The sequence below is a fragment of the Microtus ochrogaster genome, unplaced genomic scaffold, assembly GCF_000317375.1.
Source record: "Microtus ochrogaster isolate Prairie Vole_2 unplaced genomic scaffold, MicOch1.0 UNK5, whole genome shotgun sequence".
In the NCBI taxonomy this organism is placed as follows: domain Eukaryota; kingdom Metazoa; phylum Chordata; class Mammalia; order Rodentia; family Cricetidae; genus Microtus; species Microtus ochrogaster.
Genome location: NW_004949103.1, coordinates 2558998 through 2581821, shown reverse-complemented (window position 1 = coordinate 2581821; position 22824 = coordinate 2558998). Strand labels below are relative to the sequence as shown.

Genomic DNA, 22824 nt, shown 5'->3' with positions numbered 1-22824 from the left:
TAACTATGTTCCCAGAAAGGTAAGAGATACTACCATGTGACTTCTAGGAGGACAGGTCCCTATTCTCCATGTGACCTGCCTGGCATGTGGACTGCCTGAACCACTTGCTTACTGGGTGAGAGTTCATGATTGTCCTGTGAGTGTCCAGCCCTGTTCCCAGGGGCTGCCTTCTAAGCAGCTCTGGAAACATGACCATCCTACACATGGCTCTCCACTGTGCTTTCGAGAGTGCACTTGCTCTGTAGAGCACTTTCCACATGTTTGGACATTTGGTGGATGAGTATGGTCGCAGTGAGGAGAGGCCAGGCAGAGCGCCACAGCAGAGCCACAGCATCTTCTCTCCATAGGTGTTTCTGTGGGAGTTCTAGAACACAGGTACACCCCAACCTTTGTGCCTTCTTAAGATGCTTTAAGCTAAGTCTTTCCCAAATGCCTATGTATATGATAGACTACTAAAATATAATAATTAGAAAATTTTAATAGTATATATTATAGGTAGAAATGGAGATGAAATTTCTTAGTAACAGTTCTAAATGAACTTTTTAGAATACTTGCCAGCATACAATGGTTCGATTGTAATTTGGATGCCTTTATGTTTCCCATTTTATCATTAAGATACCATGATGGCCTAATGGTTTTTAAAAAATAATAACTAGAGTTATTATTATTATTAGAGTTTAATCTCTAGTATTATAAAAAATATGTATGAATATGTGGTGGTGGTGTGTGTGTTTCTCTGTGTGTATCCATGTACACATGTAGGATAGCACCATAGCTAAGGAAAGAAAACAAAAACTTGGTTAGTAAAGCTTGATGTACACATTGAGTAAGAAGTGAGGCACTGTTTCTTATGTTGCTTGTACTATTTGAAAATAGATATTTTACATATGAGTATATACATATATACAAGACTGTATACATACATACACTCTATGATTTGATGACAGTTACATGTGTATTGCTTTCATGTGTAACTAGTTGTGTGTCTGTGTAGTTTATGCTAACTGCAAGATAGCATGTATACCTTGTTCACAGTTTGCCATGGGCATTCTTCAGGGGTAGGAAATGCTAGCCTATTTTAGAAGTTGAAAGGAATTTGGTAAGCAGTCCCCAGAGGTTCCATGTTCTGCACTGGCAATAGCCCCAGGTTTGCAAGCAGTGACATAGGCTTGTTGTACAAGACAGTATGCGGCGTGTCAGCTGACACCCGTGTTAGTTTCAAGATCCTGGAGAATGGATTATAATTGCCAGCCTCATCACACCTTGACTATTATGGTAAGCAGACCTCAAAGGTGAGGTTGTGCAGCCTTTCACTGTTGACCGTATTGTCTGCATACTTTTCAAAGCCGTAAGTAAGAGGCAGCTGTCCTCTGACCTGTTTTCCCCCTTCCCCTTTCCCTCTTAAAGTCTGGGACATTCTGTAGATAGAAAATAAATGTGAATATTTATAGTTTACCTTCCTAATTGTAATCTGTTTCTTGTCGCTAAAACTGTGTGAGGGGGCTTTTTTCTTTACAACATCTGCCACACTTTGCTGAGTCATTTTGAGTTCAGCGAATGGATGAAGTTTATTTTTAGCCCCTGGAGGCGCAGAGCAGAGGCACAGAGGCTCTGGCGGCTCTTCTGTGTACATCTGTCCAGCTGTGTCCTTTCAAAGACACAAGATTCCAACCCAGACATAGCTTGTCCCTGAGTAAATACAAAGGTTTTAAGAAACACTCTCACTTTTCTGTCCATTGTACAGATCTTTCTTTTTTATTGAAAAAAAAAAGAATTTGAAATGAGTGAAAGATCATGTGCCCTGCCTGTTTCCAGTGCACATTTCTCTGAAGCTTGACTCATTTTATCCTCAGTTCCAGATCCTCTTGTGCCCTCTGTATACACATACCTGTGGAGCTTGTGGGTGTCTGTTCTCTCCTTGCACTGTGTCAGTCCTGGCTATTGAACTCAGGTTGTCAGTCTCGGTGGCAAGCGCCTTTACCATCAGCTGAACGATCTCACTGGCTCTTGCATGTCTTTGTAGAAGTATAGTTGTGCCTGTCTCTTAAAACAGCCTAGAACTTCCAAGTGTGTTTTCTGCTGGAGTCGTGCAAGTTCACTTTATAAAGGAAAAGAGAAGGAGAAGACAGGAAAGGAATGACAGAAGAGCTCCTACTGTGTTTTCTTGTAGGCTATAATCTCCTAGAGGACTAAGGAGGTTTTGTAATCTTTGTGTTGAGTTTGTACAAAACCATGATTACAAAGAACAAAGAGTCTTGGTGCTGTTTTGTGGGCAACTTACTTTTGTCAGATGATGGACACTTAGATCGGCCTTATTGAGCAAGAGAGATACCGTTCTGGGAGCTACACTCATATTGTCGCATTTTATTAGTAAGTCCCACTTACTGTCCTTCATTAGTAAGATGCTTATACTAGGTTGGTTTTACAAGTGGACTGTTTTTGAACTCTGGGGTGCATTTAAGAATTGATAATGTATTCCTTTTGGAACACGGAAGACGTGTGGTCCTTGGTATTAATGTAAAATGCCTATTTTCTCTGCACCTGTTGGTCAGCTGACTGTCTTCTGTCTCATACAGAGCTCTGGAATTGAAACTTTAGTGGAGGAACTCTGCTGCAGACTGAAAGACCTACAGAGTGAGCAAGGTGAGTGTGCTGGGGCAGCCACTGCAGCCGTGCAGGGTACTTCTCAGTGCAGTGTGTGTCTCTAGGCTGGCATTTCTTATCACTCTCAGCACGCAAGAGGCTTCAGTGAGGTCGTTACTGGCCACATGGGAAATTCCTGCTCCCAAAGGTGGGCTGAGTCCACGGGTGCCCTCTGAAACATGAAGGAACCTCTGTCTTCATTGAGTGGTTTAGGTAGGCCAACTTGCCAGGCTCATTCAATCACTTGGGTTCCTAAGTGCTCTGCAGGACCTCAGGAAGAGGCTGCATTTAGCTTAAGGAACCTTGTTCCGGTCCTTGTTAAGGTCACTGTGCAGCATACAGTCTTGAAGCCTTCTGCTATTCTGCTAAGGAAAGCTTGTTTTCAGTTTAAGGCAATAACTTGGACCAAGCTAAGTGGATAGCCTTTGTTTCTGTTGGCACTGAAGCAAATTCTGTGCTTACTTCATGTTAAGTCACAGATCTAACTGTAGTGAAGTGTTTTCTTTACAGATTAGCATTAATCAAAATGAGCCAATACAAAGGCCATGACTCAGAATTTTGTGAGAAAATATTTTTGGAATATGAACAGATGTTCACTTCTTCTGATATAATTAATAAGTACACAGGGAATGCCAGGCTCTCAGTAAAGAGCCTCCAGTGTGACTTTATGATGAGATAAAGGACTCTCACTCAGCTTGCAGCCTGGTGCTTATGAGGCCTAGCCAGAGTGTGCCTTCTGTACACTTAGTAGATTGGTGTTATACACTGGTGTGGGCTTCTCTCTCTATGCCGCAAAGGCTTGTATCATATCTAATTAAAGTTTCTTGAGAAATGTTTTAAAGCATAGTGTTTATTAACTGGTTATATGATAATTTTTTATGAATTTTGTTTTTAACAGAAGAGAAGATTCACAAAAAGTTAGAGGGGTCTCCCTCTCCAGAGGCAGAATTATCCCCTACAGCCAAGGATCAAGTGGAAATGTATGTAAGACTGTACTCAATATGAACTTCACATTGTTAAAACCAGACTTATTGCTGCTACATGGCTTCTATGCCTGACATCTATATGATTTCTTCATTTAAAAAACACATTGAGCACTTAGTTGCTTGATACTCTTGAGTGAAAAGGGAGGTGGTCTAGTTTTATACTGTGCATCCAGTCAGTATTTATGGAGTGGAGAAAACAGAGACTGCTTACTGAAGCCACTTGTAGCAGCGCCTTTGAAACTGACATGTGGTCTTTGAGACAGCTATAAGAAGTCATTATTCCTGTACACAGACAAGAAAACTGGGTTTCCACTATCTCCTGCATAGGATCTCATCAGACTTGGTTTCTGTCTCTTTTGTTCTTATGTATAAAATAGTCTTTATTATAAACAGACTTTCTTGCTATGCATTTTATTTTAATCTCCTGAATCTCTAATAAAAAATTGCATTTGTTTGATTGTATTATAAGTATAACATTCTCAATAGAGATCAGAAACAGTATAAAAAGTATAAAACAGCCGGGCGGTGGTGGCGCACGCCTTTAATCCCAGCACTCGGGAGGCAGAGGCAGGCGGATCTCTGTCAGTTCGAGACCAGCCTGGTCTACATAGCTAGTTCCAGGACAGGCTCCAAAGCCACAGAGAAACCCTGTCTCAAAAAACCAAAAAAAAAAAAAAAAAAAAAAAGTATAAAACAGTACATTAATCAGTTCCATATAATGAATTTATCAGATTCATTATCAGTTGTTACTAGAATTAATTTTTTAATAAGTTATTAGAATTAATTTATGAGTTTCTGCATAGATTTCTAATGTGACTGCTAGAATGCTGAAAATTATGTATGGGGTTAGAGAAATGATTCAGCAGTTAAGATTACTTGCTGCTCTTCCAAATAGGACCTGAGTTCAGTTCCTAGCACCTGTGTCAAGTGGCTCACAACCTCTTGTCACTTCAGCTCCAGGGGGATCCAGTGGATTCTTGTCATCTCCTTGGGCAATCCCACGTACTTAATGACATACAATCACATACACACATACATATAAATAAAAATTTATTTTAAAAAATAAAATTATGTATAAAGCTTTTGATAATTTGTACTATACAGCTTTAATACAGTCACATTCAGCATCTTTGTGAACATGGCCTTTGTCACTTAATGTTGTCTTTGGAACAGCAGTACTCTCAGGAGCCAGCATAGCTTTAGACTTCTTTGGGGATCTATTCTGCTCTCAAGTCTTCAGTCTTCAACAACTACCAGTTTTTATAGCAAGTCAAAAGTATTCACTCCTTTTCTATGAGTTTCTAAGCAAATCCAGGAGTTATGATTCAGTCAGGCTTTTATCCTAGAACATAGTATGTATATAGTGTCAGGTCTCACACCTCACAATCAATGCTCACTAAACCCAACTGTGATCCCTATCTCTGATTGTACCAGTATCCTCATTCCTGAGCACTTAAATATGACCATCCCTACATTCCTGAGAGCCTTCTTAAATTCGAAGCTCCATGCTGTTGCACGAGTAATATAGCAGGAGTGAGAACATGGAATAGGTGGTGTTCTGACTCATTTCCTGTACTATTCCTTCCTGCTCATGAGATGGATGGACACTGTTCTTACTCCTGTTTTGAGCCACCAAGAGATTATGCAATAAACCAAAAGGTGCATAGAAAGTAAGTAGTAGAGCCGGGTTTAGTCTCAGGGGATATGGCTACAGAGCTTGTATTCTTAAGTCATTTGCTAAGCTGCTTTCAACACTACATGTTTCCACTATTGTGAGTTTAGTTATGTGTTCACTATTTTAGAGGGAGGAAATAGACTAAAATATCAAATAGTGAGTGAGTTTAACATCACAAGCATTGTAAGTGACCAAGATGAGATTCAAGTTTAGACCTTTCCTATCAACACAGTACATTCTTCCTATTACATTACTTTTGTCATTTCTTCCTAGTTGAAATTGAAGCTCTGACAAGTGTGCTGCCGTACATATTTTATAATATTTGCATAGTGCCTCTCACAGTCTGAGCAGTGCTAAAGTGATTGATTTGTGGGACTGTCTTTAATGCATAGCACAGTTTACTGTTTGGTGATTCTTTTTAAATTAGTGGTTTGTTGATGGTTTAACACTAGTGAGCTGAAGTGCTGCCTCTCAGGTTGCCATTGCTGTCTTTGTGTAGATGATAACTGTAAAAAGTGGCTTGCTTTTGAACTTTTCTTTGTTTTGTAGGTACTATGAAGCATTTCCACCACTTTCTGAGAAACCAGTTTGCCTGCAAGAAATCATGACTGTGTGGAACAAGTCTAAACCCTGTTCTTATTCTAGCTCCTCTTCATCATCCACAGCCCCACCAGCAAGCACCGATACATCTTCTCCAAAGGACTGTAATAGTGAGAGTGAAGCCATCAGAGAAAGAAGCACTGCTGCCTCCATCTCCATGCATGAGAAAGCCCAGAGCAGGAGCAGACATGAGAAGGAGAACAAATTAAGCAATGGCACCATCGAAGAAAAGCCTGCCTTGTACAAAAAGCAGATCCGACACAAACCTGAAGGGAAGATTCGTCCTCGCTCGTGGTCATCCGGCTCTAGTGAAGCAGGTTCAAGTTCAAGTGGTAATCAGGGAGAATTAAAAGGATCCATGAAGTACGTTAAAGTTAGACACAAGGCACGAGAAATTCGAAACAAAAAAGGGCGGAATGGGCAAAGCAGGCTGTCGCTAAAACATTGTGAGAAGGCAGAGAGAAGTGTCCATGCAGGTGGTAGCAGCAGCAGCAGCAGCAGTGGATCCATCAGGCAGCTGTGCAAGCGGGGAAAAAGACCAGCAAAGGAGACAGGGAGGAGTGACCCTGGGAACACTGCAGTGAAAGATGTATATGTGGAGAGCAGAAACAACAAAGAGTACAAGGAAGAGCCACTGTGGTACACCGAACCCATTGCTGAGTATTTTGTTCCTTTGAGTAGAAAAAGCAAACTAGAAACCACATACCGAAACAGGGAAGATACAAGTGCTCTGACAGCAGAGGCAGTGGAAGACTTGTCTGAATCCGTGCATGGTCTGTGTATCAGCAACAGTAATATCCATAGAACATACCTCGCAGCAGGTACTTTCATTGATGGTCATTTTGTAGAAATGCCTGCAGTTATAAATGAGGATATTGACCTCGCTGGGACCTCATTATGTTCTCTACCAGAGGACAATAAATACCTGGATGATATTCATCTTTCAGAACTAACACACTTCTATGAAGTGGATATTGATCAATCCATGTTGGATCCTGGTGCCTCAGAAACAATGCAAGGAGAAAGTCGGATTTTGAATATGATTCGACAAAAAAGCAAGGAAAATACAGATTTTGAGGCAGAATGTTGCATAGTGTTAGATGGTATGGATTTGCAAGGGGAACGTGCAATATGGACAGATTCTACCAGCTCAGTGGGTGCTGAGGGCTTCTTCCTGCAAGACCTTGGCAATCTGGCTCAGTTTTGGGAGTGTTGTTCATCTAGTTCTGGTGATGCTGATGGAGAGAGTTTCGGAGGAGACTCTCCAGTTAGACTCTCTCCTATCTTGGATAGCACGATACTCAGTTCACACGTGCTTGCTGGCAATCAAGAGCCCTTTTCCAATATTAATGAAGGATCTGGTATAAACTCTTGTTTTTCAGTATTTGAAGTGCAATGCAGTAATTCTGTTTTACCATTTTCTTTTGAAACACTCAACTTGGGAAGTGAACCTACAGATTCTAGTGCTAATATGCTGGGGAAAACACAGTCTAGATTGCTAATATGGACCAAAAATAGTGCCTTTGAAGAAAATGAACACTGTTCTAATCTTTCAACAAGAACTTGTAGTCCATGGTCTCATTCAGAAGAAGCACGCTCAGACAACGAGACACTAAACATTCAGTTTGAAGAATCAACACAGTTTACTGCGGAAGATATTAATTATGTAGTTCCCAGAGTCTCGTCAGCTTATGTAGATGAAGAACTTCTAGATTTTTTGCAGGATGAAACTTGTCAGCAAAACAGTAGAACTTTAGGAGAAATTCCTACATTAGTTTTCAAAAAAAGATCTAAGCTAGAATCTGTGTGTGGTATTCAGCTAGAACAAAAGGCAGAAAATAAGAACTTTGAAACTACACAGGCATGTAGTGAAAGCAGTCCACATGGAGATGGCTACAGCTCAGGGGTTATTAAAGACATTTGGACAAAGATGGCAGATCGGAATTGTGTGGCTGCAGTAGAGACAGAGAGACCTGGGGAGGAGTTGTTCTCCACAGATGTAAGTAACTATTGCTGCTGTCTGGACACTGATGCTAAGATGGAAGCCTTTCAGGAGCCTAGCAGGGCTGTGCAGAGATCAGAGTATCATCTCTGGGAGGGGCAGAAGGAGAACCTGGAGAAAAGAGCATTCGTCTCTAGTGAGCTGTCCAAGGTGGATGGCGGTGATTACACCACACCCTCTAAACCTTGGGATGTGGCCCAGGACAAAGAGAACACATTCATTCTTGGAGGAGTTTATGGAGAACTCAAAACGTTCAACAGTGATGGGGAGTGGGCAGTTGTACCACCTGGTCACACAAAAGGGAGTTTATTACAATGTGCAGCCTCTGATGTAGTGACAATAGCTGGTACAGATGTCTTTATGACCCCTGGGAACAGCTTTGCTCCTGGTCACAGACAGCTCTGGAAGCCCTTTGTGTCATTTGAACAGAATGATATGCCGAAGAGTGGGGAAAATGGATTAAACAAGGGATTTTCTTTTATCTTCCATGAAGACTTGCTAGGAGCCTGCAGTAACTTTCAAGTTGAAGATCCTGGACTTGAATATTCATTCTCTTCCTTTGACCTAAGCAATCCATTCTCACAAGTTCTCCACGTAGAGTGTTCATTTGAACCAGAAGGGATTGCATCTTTCAGCCCCAGTTTTAAGCCGAAATCAATTCTTTGCTCTGATTCAGACAGTGAAGTTTTTCACCCCAGAATATGTGGCGTTGACAGGACACAGTACAGGGCTATACGAATCTCTCCTCGAACTCACTTTCGCCCAATTTCTGCATCTGAACTATCCCCTGGAGGAGGAAGTGAGTCAGAATTTGAATCTGAGAGAGATGAAACAAATATTCCCATTCCTTCTCAAGTTGATGTATTTGAAGACCCACAAGCAGATCTCAAACCTCTAGAAGAAGATGCAGAGAAGGAAGGCCACTACTACGGGAAATCAGAGCTCGAGTCTGGGAAGTTCCTGCCCAGGTTAAAAAAGTCTGGAATGGAAAAGAGTGCTCAGACATCACTGGATTCCCAGGAGGAGGCAACAGGGATTCTTCCAGTAGGAAAACAGAATCAGTGTTTGGAATGTAACTTTAATGAATCTCTGGAAATAAATTTAGAAAGCTCAGCAGTAAACTGTAAAATAATGGCACAATGTGAAGAGGAAATCAATGATTTTTGCAGTTGCAAAGCAGGTTGTCAGTTCCCTGCTTGTGAAGATAATCCAGTGTCTTCAGGACAACTGGAAGAGGTATGTGTCAATATTGAATGATGGATTTGATCAGATAAAGAGTAGCCTTATCAGCCAAGAAAAGTGAGACTGAATTACTGGAAAATTAAATATTTTAGAATTTACAATTCTTAATTTATGCTTAAGGACTTAAATCAATTTGCTATTTACAGATCTGAAGTGCAAATTGACTCTTGCATGGAAATGGCAAAATAATTCACAGGATGCAAAGTTCTTATGTAATATGCGTGCATTATGGATAAAGCATAAGACCTGTGTGTAAATGTTGTAGCTTTCAGAGTTGGGGAGCCAGGATGCAGCTCCGAGTAAAGAGTGTTGGTTGGCTTTACTATAGCTGTGTATTCCATGTAAAATACCTTACATCTTGACACTGTTCTCTAAAGTGTGTTGTGGTTCATGTATGAGTGAACCCATGGTCCAAATGAAGTGACATGTCTTCTCCAGTGCTCTGGAGCAGGGAGTTTCATGTGGAACTGTTGGGTGAGGTTAGTGTCAGCAATTTTGTTAATGGAGTCATCATACCCCTTGAGTATATTACTAGGAAGTACTTTGAAGTTAAATTGACTGCACCAGACTGACAGGATTGAGCTGTTCCACGGAAAAGCAGAGCTACCTGCCTGCTTTATTTGACGATTAGTTGGCAATACAGTGCCTGGCCTTTTTCCAGAATCAGATTGTTAGGCGGAGTTGGAGACAGTCACAAGTCATACCCTCCTGATCCAGATGGATATGTGTTGTCCTTTCATTTGTCCTGCTCACTGGCCCCACCCATCCTGTGAGGCCTTCACGTCTACCTTCTCCACCGATACCTGCCTGAATCCTCTTCCGTCCTCAATCCCACCTCATATCGGAATTAATTTCTCCCTTTTCTTAATTTACTTGCACCTTCTGTCTCTTTTTTTAAATTGTGTTTTCTATGTCTTGTGAGTTCCTCACCTTTTTTTTTTCCTTTTCTTTTTCCAGTACTTGATTATTGGCTTCTATGGCTGAGCACTGCATTAACTCGTTAAAGTCAGAGTGCCCAGGTGTGCAGCTGCTTGCCTTTGGGTGGTTGCAAAAGCCTCAGTGGGAACTTGAGAGTTGTTGCTCTAGTCAGCATGCTTCTTGGTCCATAGAAGACCAAGTTTAATCCCCTTAAATCCTTGAAATCTGAATTGCTAAGGAAAACCCAGCAATGTTGTTAGCCTTTATGTGTTGTTGTGTTGCCCCCATTTTTCCTCCTTAAATGTTCCTTTATGTACTTTGTATTTCACCTGGTTCCAGATTGGGAAGAAAATGAGAAAGAAAATGAGGAAAGAAGCAAGATCCCACCTACTACCATATTCCTTCGCTTTCTAGTATGTTGATGTATTTCCATGTTCTCAGAATTCTGGTTTTTTTTTTTTTTTTGAGAGGTCGTATCTTGCAGCAGATGTATGGGGACATCTTGAGAGTGGATGCTGTCATGCTGTCAGCATCACTGCAGACTGGAGCTCACTTCATAGGCTGACTTGAGGAACAGAGTAGAGAGTACTTGAAGGGACAGTTTGGGACCAGGCTGAGACTAGAGCTGTCTACCCCAACATAATCACCAGGTCAGTTTTGAGGAGTTCCTAAGAGATGCCTTTGCCTAAGTGGAGCCAGTCTCTGGAGGGCATAGACACCACTTTAAGGTTGCTAAGATTCCTTCTGTTTCAGTGCAAGAGGATGAAAATACAGAGTTTCCATAAGAGTTAGCATTAAGGACCATAGAAAGAATAGGGTTCAATTAAAAGTTAAGTCAAACTGGGCAGACATGATTTGGATGTCTGTATGTGCCTGTCACTAAGGGAAGAGCCCCAATGAATGAGGTACCATCCTTGTCTGAGCAAAATTCAGTCTAGGCAAGAAACCCAGTTTATAAATCACATATCTTAACTGAAATGGGCAGTTCATATAAAGTTAAAGGAGAGCATACACACAGTGAAAAGGGCTCCTCCCACCAGCCCTCATTAGTGCTAGTTGTGATGAACCCCACCAGAGTATTTTCCACATGGTATGTTTCCCTTTTAACTGAAATGACCTTTATTGTAACCACTCTTCCTCCTTATGTCCTGTATATTGTTCCACTGTGTGGTTTTACCACGGTTTACTTGACCAGTTCTTTATCTTTTGGGACATCAGGGCCAGTGCAGTTGTGGGTGATGTGATAGGTAGGCCAGTGGAAATAAGGCTTGAAGTCTGTGGGGACTTCATCAGAATCCTCCCAGGGTATGGACACTGCAGGTGTTTTGAACACACCTGGATATGTAGTTGCGAGGGTGGGAGGCAGGCCGGCCATGTGAGCAGAAGGTCAGATAAAGAAACTGGGCTGCTGAGATGTGTTGATTGAGTACTGAACACAGCTCATCCAGTTGTAGCGGAAAACAAAAACTAGCCCATAGGGAAAGTGTGCCCCATGTGTCTCTTACACAGAAATATGGCATGGGCGTCCTCTTTTCCTGGGCTCTGATGCCAGCTTAATGCCAAGAACTTTGAACATAGGAAAGAAGCCAGATTGTTAGTCCCTATCTTCAAGGACTTCCCAGTTCTTCAAGAGATGAAGTCATTTGGTCCCAGCAGCATTACATTGTGAAGGTCAGTGAGTCTGGAGGTTGGAGAGGCAGCAGGAGTTATCCTTCCTGGCTTGTGGCACACATCCTTTCTGTACCAGCTTTGTTAGTATTATCCTACTAGACATCCACAGAGACTTATTCCCCCCGCCTGGTAGCTAGAATTCAAAAAGAGGCCCACCTATCCCTCAGTGGGATCAGACAGCACTCTCCTGACTCTATGCCTCCAGAAGCAGAGAGTAAACACAGGCCTTTGCAGCCTCCAGTGGATGTTCTCTTGTTACATTGTGTTTCTTTAAAAGAGTGATCCACAGAAAGCTTTCTTTGCCGTTTGTGGCCCAGCAATGAAAAATGACCAGTGGGAAAGGGGTACTGGATCCCGAAGAAAGGAATTCTCAGCACCTTTCTCTTCACCAGAAATAGACTGTTTAATGGGAGTGTGAACTATGGGGTCTTTATCCCTTCTCTTGATTGTCAGCTTCTGAAGAACTTCTGAGAGCTGCTAAGAATGTCTGTGATCAGTCTTTCTGGATGAAGGTTGTGCCTTCCCTTCCTTTTCAGTGTCCCGTTCATTCCTGGAGCATGTATGGAGTGCCCTCTGCCCAGCATTGTTGCAGATGCTGGAATCATTAGCCAAAGCCTGTGTGGAGTTTTCCTGCAGGCTTGGGTGCTAACATCAAGCATGTAGGTTAATGCTCTGTGAGGATATAAGCACCATTTGAAGGAAGATGGAGCACTGGATGGATTGGGAGTGCTAGAAGTAGCTTGCTGTGTTAAGAAGCCAGGCAGGCTTTCTCTCAGAGCTGCCTTTTGAGTATATACCTGGAGGTGGGCAGGTGCAGCTCCAATGGTTGGTACTGCTCTGTTCTGCCCTTTTCCACTTTTTTTTTTTTTTTTTTTTTTTTTTTTTTTCGAGACAGGGTTTCTCTGTGGCTTTGGAGCCTGTCCTGGAACTAGCTCTGTAGACCAGGCTGGTCTTGAACTCACAGAGATCCGCCTGCCTCTGCCTCCCGAGTGCTGGGATTAAAGGCGTGCGCCACCATCGCCCGGCAATAGGATTTCTTCTCCCCCCCCCCACTGTATAACAGTCCTAGCTGTCCTGGAACTCGCTTTGTAGACCAGGCTGGCCTCGAACTCACAGAGAGCCGCCTGCATCTGCCTCCCAAGTGCTGGGATTAAAGGCGTGCACCACCACTGCCCAGTCCACTTTTTTTTCTGTTCGTCAGTTGCTTCCCAGCCAAGGCTGGCCATGAACTTGTTCTGTGTGATCCTCCTGCCTCTCCCTCTCTGTATTTTTTTTTGCATTCATTGAATTAAAACATTAAACAGGCCTCATATGAGCAAATTGTGGTAGTGTTTCTGTGTTCTCCAAAAGCTGGGAATACCTGAGTGGCAAGATGTCATGAAATGATGCATGTTTGTTGAATGTGGATGGCTGCTGCAGCATAAAAGAGAAGACAGTGAGTCTTGGCCATAGGAATTGGCACCCAAATAGAGGATTCAGAAAAGATTCCTCAAATAATGGCAGACACTGGCAAGAGCCACAGCAGGGTGTGAAGAGAGGACTTGATGTGCTCTGAAATCAGATTAAGCATGGGAGCCAGGTTTTGTAGTCTGTAGACAGAGTCCTCTGCCTAGAGGTGCAGAGACGACCAAGAAAATGGTCTTGTCCTTAGGCTTCTGATGCTCTCACGTCTGACCACATCTTGGTGTGAACCCTAGTTCCTGGGTGGTGTCTTGACCTGTGAAACCTGTTTGCCTCACTATGCTTGTCCTTGACTAACCCTGTGTCTCTTCCATTTTTACAAGAGGATTAGAAGATAGTTAACCTCGCAGATAGGAACTCAGATAGCAACCTCTTGCCTCTTCTCCCTTCAGTAGTGCCATGGGATGATGGAGATAATTCTGGCTACTCTCTTTTGCTGCTCTAAACAGCATCAAGTAATCTCCCAGAATATAGAATGCCTTCATATGCTGCAAATTGGTATCAGGTGCTGGTATCACTTTTACTGCAGCTCTTGTACACTGCTGGCTTTATTTGCATTTAGCTCAGCCTTGTCATGCCTTTCAGCAGTACTCAATTGTCTTGTTAGAATAGACTACCAGGGGAATAAGGAGGGTTAATTGACTACTCTGGGCAGATGGTACAGTTTTCCTCAGTTCCTAATTTAGAACTATTTCTGAAAAGTTATATTAAATGAAAATAAGATGTTAAAATGTATTTCCCATTACATTATGTAATTTTAAGAAACTTACTGGATAAAGCAATTTTAGACCCATAAATAATTTACAGTTCATAGCACAACGAAACACCTGAACTTGAACACATGCTATCATGAAATTGCACACAGTTCACAGGCATTCTGATGAGAGCACAGCATAGGTACTTGGGAATGTACAAAGATGGAGAGCCCAGGCTTTTCTCTGGGGAGCTGGTGGCAGGCCTCTCAGGCCCAGTGAAGAAGGGACCATTCCAGGATCCATGTATATACAAAAGTGGCCTCTGAAATTTATGACCACTCCAAGGACTTGTTGGTCACCAGTGACAGCTGCTGGTAGCCAGTTCTCACTTTCCAGGAGGAGGGAGGGCAGGGTCTGAGAGGCCTCAAACATTCCACTTGGGAAGGGTAGAACCCTTCTCTCCACAGCACCTCAGGCTCAGGCCACTGTCACCTGCTGAACTTTGGTAGTCTTGGAAGAGGTTTTTGTCAAGATTTTTGTTCTGCTTGGATTTGAAGTACTTTTTTTAAATGAAGGCTTTTATGTATATTGAGCTTTTCCCTTTGTCTTAAACAACAAAAAACTAAAAAAGAATTTTTTTAACTCACCAACCTAAAATTTCTAGGTAGTCCTACAGTAATGCTTAAAGTTTTTTTCTGTTTGTCCTGGAGATTTGTAAACATGCTCTGTGTTTGGCTTCATTTAAACAGTTTCCTGTACTGAACACTGATGTGCAAGAAGTAACAAGAAATCAAGAAAAGCAGAGCTGGTGGGAAAAAGCCTTGTACTCTCCCCTTTTTCCCTCGTCAGAGTGTGAAGGTAAGGAGACCGTGTGTCATTAGTGTGTTCAAATTTCTAATTTACCAAGAGCAGCAGATTTTTCTAGGAAACACCAAAAAAGTTCCTGATGCCAGCACTTTGTTACACCCTAAGGACACAGAGATGAATGCAAATTGGATCCTGCTCTTATACCTAGCCACAGTCTGGTGAAAAAAGGGTTTGGAAGTTCATTAGAATCATAAATGGTTCAGACCTTTGATGAGCTTCATGTGGCTACCATGACCATCATGACCATGGCAATCTTTGTGCAAAGAAGCCCTCAGAGTGTGAGTCAGATTGAAAGAACAGGGTCCCATTGTGCTCAACTAGTTTGGAACTGAGCCAGAGTCGGATAGGAAGGAGCCTACAGGTATGGGAGCCTGGCTGCTGCCTCAAGCTTGTTGTGCATTGAGGGGTGGTCGTGGAAAGAACTTCAGTTTGCAGGGTATTGAGGTCAGGGTATTGAGGAATAGGATGGAGAGATTTTTAGTGGTTGCACCTGCCCTGAAACTGAGGCATGAACAGCAAGAAGAAGTCAGGGGAGACTCTAGAGCAGTGGTTCTCAACCTGTCGGTTGTGACCCCATTGGGGTTGAATAGGTTATTTATAGTACAGTTCATAACAGTAGCAAAATTACAGTTACAAAGTAGCACAGAATAATTTTATGGTTCGGATGACCACAACGTGAGGAACTCTACTAAAGGTCACATCATTAGGAAGGTTGAGAACCAATGCTCTAGAGAGAAGAGTGGTGAGGACAGTTCTAGTTTACTAAGGAACATGCGAGGGTCCCAGGAGTATAGATCCAGTCTCCTGAGTGACCAATCTGCAAGCTAGGTGACTTTAAGATGCAGGTGCTGCACACAGTACAGGTCAGAAATCCCTAGAACTGTGCTTCAGAAGCCCCTCCCAACAAAGAGCTAGGAGAAGAAGAGGAATATCACAATGTAGCAAAGAAACTACTTCCTTTAGGCATGATTTTAAACACACTGAGTTCATACTTCCTCACTTGGTTCATTCTGTTCATTAGTAGGAACCCAGTTCCAACTCAACTCTGAATCAATCTGTTGGCTGGTGCTAGTGAATGGCTGTAGGTAATGCTTTTGTACATGCATATAAACTGGTTCATAAAAAAGCTCTGGAGAAAGAATGGTGGCCAATCTTCTGAATGACAGCTGTGAGTTTTGGTTCCTGTGATGCTCCCTTGCAGTGACAGTATGAAGCATTCTTTCTGTTCAAATGCCAAGGGTCTGTAGCCCAACATGCAAAAAGACAACTGGCTACTCACCCCTTCAAAGGACCAGGCATTCCTGAAGGTTCTAGGCCAGAAACATGATAGTAATCAACATGTTCTGTTCTGGACACTGGCTAACTAGAACTCTGAGCATCCCAGGGGAGAAAGGCTACCCCCTTGTTGAGTCTGATGAGGAGACAGATTATGTTCTGCTGTGTATTTGTGTCTCTCTGAGCAGAGTGCTGCTCTGGGATGTGCAGAAACACGCCTGTCCTGGGCGAGTGTCTTCTGAGTGAGGCTGGAGGCAGGATACATACCATAGCAGCTGGGGCTGTAGGAGCAGTAGCACTGTCTGCTGACCTGGCAGAAGATGGGATGGTACAGGAGTGTGGTTTGTACAAGGCCACTCAGGTGCAGAGACTTCAGAGGGGTTGGTAACATTCTCCAGTACTCACACCGCAGCTAATCTGTGCTTTGGAGACTCAGTTGGTATTGGCATGTATTACCCAGGTTGTGTGGAATGAGCCCTTTGGGGAGTAGCACATACTGTGATGAGGGCCCAGGTTGGGAAAGCAAGGCTGAGATGAAGCCTAATGCCTCTGTACAAGCTAATGGCCCTTTTTGTGCTCTGTTGTCTGTATTTGTAAAAGGAAGCCATCCCTATTGGGATGGTTGTGAGGAATAAAGATGCCTCTTTAGCAGGCAAAGGGCCTATAACTGTAAGCCACACACAATGATTACACAACAAACAGTAGCTGTCACTATAAGCATTACAAGAAATGTGGAATGAGTTCAGTATGATTCTTTGCCAACCTTCTGCCTGAAGGTATGGAGATGGACATCCTTCTATCCAGTAGCATTCCTGATCTGGAAAAGAGCCACCTTCCCTGCCACAGTCTTTCTTTTGGTCCTGGAGTGTGTATATATGTAGAATGAATGGGATGAAATGAGGACCCCCTCCATCAGCATGCAGCAGCCTCTTGGCCTCCCAGAACCCGGGTTCTGAGTTAGGGGCTATCAGAAATGCTGGTGTACCTGTCCACTTCTTCCATAGCACCTCCTTTAAGAGGATGGTGTTTCTTCTGTTTTATAAAGGTGGGGTATGGGACTTTGAGAGTCATGTCACAAATAAAGAGCAGAACATGGCATCCAACTATGACTTTTGTCACTCAAAGCCAGGGTTATTCAAGTAATGCCCAGAACTGGTAGGTTATGGAGAATACCCACATGGCAAGCTAAGTCTATACTTGGTGCCCAGGGTGTAACCCTCATTAAGGCTGGGCTTATCCTCTGTGTCACTGGGCACACAGTAGCCATAGCATCCCATTGGTACCTGTGTTGTAACCCTAGCAAGCAGGGATGCTAAGGGATCAGCATTCTCTAGCTCTTGTCAGAGCCAGGTTCAAACCAGCCTGGTTGGAGTCTTCATCCTTCGCTGTGACTCCATCACAGTTGCTTCTTGATGGGGTTGGTGGGCAAGAGGCTAGGCTAGACTAAAACTAGGTCCAGTGCAGGGACTGTGCTCAGGAATCACCTGGAGCTTCTCAGAAGGACCTAGGTTTCTCCAAGTCCCCCGGGTAGCTGTATTCAGCATGGGTGAAGCACAGTTGGATCTGCTGGTGGATTGGGTTCCTCTAACTTATTCTGCATTGCCTTCACACCTGTGGGCCTTGGACAACTGGACCATGAGGCTCCTTTCCCCAGGGCACAAGTGTTACCAACTGGTGGGCATGGTGTTGAGTTATAACAGGCCAGCTGTTTACCTGCTTTGCTTTCTCATTGGGCTACCCCTGTCTGGAACCTCTGCTCCTGTTCATCACATTTCTGTGGTCCATTGTCCATCTCCCTCCTCTTGACGCTCACTCTTGAGAGTGCAGTCCTCACTAGTCTTTTCCCATGTTCCCAGGACCATCACATCATAGGTCTGTGTATATATTTGTTGAATTGTTGGGAAAACATTTTACAGTAGAATATGCTTATGCTGTATGGTTTTTATTATTATTCATTACTCATGTGTGGCTAGAAGTTTTCAGTTGGCATCGTGTTTTCTTGTGTACTCCTGGCTGGCTGTGCTTTCAATGACAGCCTAATCCTCCAGAGGGCGGGAGGCTGAGCTTTTCTGTGAGATGAGACAGGGGCGTGTGTTTCAAAACTGTCTTAATTGAATTTCCCCCTTTCCCTCTTTTCCCTTCTCCATTCACAATGATTAAGAATGTTATACAAATGCCAAGGGAGAGAATGGTATAGAAGAGTATCCAGATGCTAAAGAGACACCCAGTCATGAAGAGCGTCTGTTAGATTTTAATAGGGTAAGTGGACTGTCCTCTTCCCTATCACTCTAGTTACAAACTTGGGAGCCCTGTGACCCACCGTGGCCCACATTCCCCAGATCCATGGGTGTTGCCTTTGACCTCTTGGCCCCTCCTTTGGGTCTGTTTAATACCACTCCCTACCCCTGACTATTTGCCAGACCTTCATGAAGAGCCCCTCATGTCCCTCCAGCTCTCCCTATGCCACTAGTACAGGGAGGCTTTAATGCTGTTTTAAGCCTGTTGCTCCTTGTTCAATCTGGGGCAGCATCTTCCTCCTTCCAGTGTGCTTTTCCAACCTGTGTAGGACAGACCCTGCCCTTCCTGTGCTCTTGTGCACTCTCTGGGTGGAGCCCCACCATCCCAGACTCTTCTGTCTCTTCACAAGCTTGTGAGCACCATGAAGGCACAGTCAAGATCTTGACCTACTTTTAGCTCAGTCTCAGGCCTTCCACTGTTAAGGCAGGTTGACCAATGAATCGAAGGAAACTTATTTTTTCCTCAGAGTTGTCAGTGTTAGCTCAAGCTCTATAAGAATTCTCCAAAGTACAATGTGGTGTTAATCCTACTGACCTATCAGGTTCTATTTAATGTTTCCCAGCCCACGTGCAAGGCCTCTCCATAGCCTTCCACCCTTGAAATGGTTACCCCACCACCTGTCTCTCCCTCTCACCTCTACACGCAGTGTCTCCCAGCCTGTTAATGCACCTTACCTCCACCTTCCACCCACCTGCCTCCTCCCCATCATCCTTTCCACATGGTCCAGACAGTTGCCATTCCTTAAGGCAGCCACAGCCTTTCTTGTCCTTGCTTCTGCTTGTCCTTGATAATCATCTCCGTTCAGCAAGACAGTGACCTCACACCTCCCCTGTGCTCTAAGTATTATTGGCATACCCGTTTGCAGAATAGAAAATGGAGGCATCTGGAGCTGTAACACAGACATGGGCTACCTGCCTCAACAGTCTGGCTATAGGACCCATGCTCCTAATCTATACAGTTGGAAGAAATCCAGACTCCTCCATGCCTGGAAGCCTTGTGTGCTTTGCTCTCACGTGGCTTTTCTGTGCTTCTGCCTCTGGCTCAATTGCAGGGACTGGGATGGGGTGGTGCTGGTGGTGAATGTTGTGATGGGCTGGGAAATGTTGCTAGTTGCTGTAACTGGTGAAAGGACTACCATTGCCATCTAGTATCCTAGGGTCCCCAGATGCCAGCCTTCCTGTGAACACAACAAAGAGATCCTCTACATCATGCTAGGTAGTGCTAAAACTGCAGTGCAGAGCACCAGCCTCTGCTCAGGAGTGCCACCTTCTGGAGCACTCTGTTCCTGTCCAGAGTGCCCCTTACCACTTATCCTCGTGTCTACAATCTGAAGTTGTGTCCTTTGGTTTGCTTGTCTACTGCAACTGTGAGCCCCATGGGCATGACTATATCAGCCTATGTGAAACTTCATGGGCTATTCTGAACCAGGTACTCAAAGACTTGTTAGGGAGTCCCTATGCCCTACACTAATGTAACTGGACATGCAGAATTAGAGTTGGACCCTTCAACAAGGGAGAAGAGGTTTTCTCTAAAACAGTGTAACTTCACATCTTTTTGCTCTCCATAGGACACATCAGTGATTGCTAATTTATCTCTGTCTGTGAATAGAATCAGCCCTTGGGGCGGAAGGGGGTGTGTGTGTGTCTAATTTTTTGTGTATTGAAAATTGTTTTTGAATTGTAGGTGTCTTCTGTTTATGAAGCAAGATGCACAGGAGAGAGAGGTTCTGAGGCAAAACCAAATGGCCTCCACAGGAAGATGTGTTCCAGCGCCAGCTCTGACACGGGTGACACAGGCTCTGAAGCCGGTGGAGAATGGGTGGGCCCCAGCACAGAGGAGCTCTTCTCCCGAACACATCTCTGACCCTGCAGAGTAGTACCAGTCATTGAAAACGCTGTGATGGGAAATTGCCTTCTGTGAGGCCTGTTAGTCTAAAGCAGCAACTTAGTTTTCTTCTTCGATCAACTGATCTGCGTCAGTGATTACCTTTCTCTTCTTGCTTATTTTAGTGTTGGGGACGGCTGTCCTGTTGAAGATTTGTTTCCAAGCTGTTAAGTTCTTGCTCTCTGAAGTAGACTAGACTGTGCTGTCCAGTGAGGAATGGGTGTGCATGTGCTTGTCCTAGCGCGTCCCGCTTCTGCATCGCAGCTGCAGGCCTCCCTCTGGCGGCAGTGTCGCCATCACCTTGTCAGCACTGTGGCAACAACTGCCACCGTCCAGAGACTCCAGCTCTGTTCTCTGAGCCAGGAGATCAGTCCTCCCCTGCAGTGGGTCAGGGCCTTGCTGAAAGAGGAGGGAAGCATGGTGACTCATCTGCAGGCTCATTCGGAAGATCTCATGGACATTGCTGTAGGAAAACAAGGGTGTGCTTTAGAGACTTACAGAATACTGTGCTCTCTCTTAGGATTCCCTAAAGTACCATGGAAGATACTGTGGCTTGTGACTTTCTTGCTAGCTGAAGAAGCCAAGGATTTGAGGCATGGGGTGGATGGGGTAAGTTCTGCTACTGTCGTGCATCCATAGTGGATGCAGCGGGGTGGTCTGAGCTGCCTCTCCAGCACTTAGTTAGGACCTTACCTGCAAATTATGTTCTGGTGACGACATTGAACTGAAGTCTCCAAATGAACTTAAAAACATTTGACAGACAGTGACCCCTAAGAAATCTTTGGCTGCTACAGCTAGCTGCTCTCATGGCTGTGATGTAGTATAGCTTGTATCTCATTTTGTGTTTGAGAGAATGTTCTGGGCAAGTTCTGCTTGCGGTGGGCTGGGGTGGGTAGAGGAATTTCCCACGTACCTGTGTGATTGCTGTTCTGATCATTGCCTCATGTGACTTGGTGAAGCGGGCAGGAGGCATGCCTCACACAGATGCATCTAAGTGTGCTCATCACCTCTTCGAGCTCTCTCCTGCAGCACTGCCACAGGCACCAGGAGGGCCAATTGTGCAAAGCCTGAACATCTAAAATTATTTTTCTCTTTTAATCAACTTGTTTTTAAAAACACCGTGTCTGTGACATGAAGTAGCCAAGAGGTCTGAAGTAGCCAAGCTGGCCTCAGCAGTAAGTGGGCAGCACTGGGTACATGGGTGGCTGCCTCTGAGGCCTTTTTGAAAGTACTTGAGTTTGTTGCCTGTTTCTCAGGAACACAGGAAATATCATGGAGGCTGTGCAGTCACCGCAGTTCTGTGAGTCCTCACCATGGGAAGCCTGGCTTGCTGGAGGGGGCATCTTGCCACTTTAGGATTTGTTTTCATACAGCACATCTTCTGACACTTTACAGTGGCTTGTGTGTGCGCGTGTGTGCATGTGGAAGGTTTCATGTTGCTCTTATTTATTTACAGACATCAGATAAGTTTTATGTATTTTTTTTCTTCTGGAGCTTCCTAAAATTTGATTAACATCTGCACTGAAATATAAACCTATCATCAAAAGCAAAAAGGATTGAAAGTTGTAAATTCCTAAAATCAATGCAGTCACAATTACCCTAGAAATTGTTGCTATGACCAAATGGATTTCATACTCAACCGTGAGCTTGAATGACCTGGACAGCTAGTGTTCATCTGGAAAGGGCTCCAGGTGGCAAAGACACCTAGCTCCTCGGCTGTGAGGAGAGCCCCCCGCCACAGGGGGTGCGGTGGGTCATCAAAGGCAAAGGGATGAATAGATTCTGCATTTGGTTTCTTTTTGTAGTTAAGTGGCTGAAGCTCAGAGGCTTTGGCACAGAATTGAAGTGTGGTTTTAGTTTCGTGAATGGATGATCATAAAAAAAAAGCATTAAAAAAAGTTGGCAAACGCTGAAACGCACTGTGGTATGAAGCGCGTTGCATATTCGTAGCACTGAAGTATCAGCTCCATTCCTGGGCTGAGATTTTTTTCCGTGGTTGTATTGTTCTGATTTCACGTACACCAGAGTAACTGATTTTTTGTTTTGTTTTGTTTTCTTGTGGAGTTAACACCAAATAAAAATTTCAAAAATGTTTGTTGTTTTTATTTATCATAGTCAGTTTTTTAAGTGAAGAAGCAGCCTCTTCTTAACTGAGAAGAACAAGAGAAAGCCAGAACCCGTCCTCCTGAGGGCAGTCATTCTCTCAGAGCAACTCCCCAGAGCTGGGAAAGAAAGTGTGTGGCCTGCTGGGTACCCAGCTGACCCACATCCCCAACAGTTGGGGGTGACTCTGTCACTCCCTGTTAGACAAGTCTTCTCCATTGTGTTTTATTCTGGGAGGAAAAAATTATCTTCACATGTTAATGTGAATGGGGTTCATTGTACACAGAAGTCAGCAGGATGGCTCAGCGGAAAAAGGTGCTTACTGCACAATGTCAGAATCCACAGAAAGGTGGAAAGAAAGGACAGCCCTACAAAGCTGTCTTCTCACTTCTGAATGTGTGCTGTGCACTGCAGTCATACATGTATGTATGTATGTATGTGTGTATATATACACAGTAATACATACCACTACTGTGAGGACCAGCCTCTAGCAACTCAGGGATT

At 43.9% G+C, this 22824-nt stretch overlaps 1 protein-coding gene across 2 annotated transcripts in view; it reads left to right on the top strand.

Annotated features, from left to right (window-relative positions):
- Kiaa0232 (KIAA0232 ortholog) overlaps nucleotides 1–22309 on the top strand; it is a 63453-nt gene extending 41144 nt beyond the window's left edge. The window contains exons 4-9 of one of the 2 annotated variants that reach the window (XM_005365943.3): nucleotides 2577–2643; nucleotides 3542–3623; nucleotides 5854–9142; nucleotides 14643–14751; nucleotides 18197–18294; nucleotides 20017–22309. In XM_005365943.3, the coding sequence (XP_005366000.1) occupies nucleotides 2577–2643; nucleotides 3542–3623; nucleotides 5854–9142; nucleotides 14643–14751; nucleotides 18197–18294; nucleotides 20017–20196 (3825 nt within the window). In that variant the 3' untranslated portion in view covers nucleotides 20197–22309. The remainder of the gene's footprint in view (nucleotides 1–2576; nucleotides 2644–3541; nucleotides 3624–5853; nucleotides 9143–14642; nucleotides 14752–18196; nucleotides 18295–20016) is intronic. The other variant, XM_013353316.2, reaches the window with a different exon arrangement.
- The last annotated feature ends 515 nt before the right edge of the window (nucleotides 22310–22824 follow it).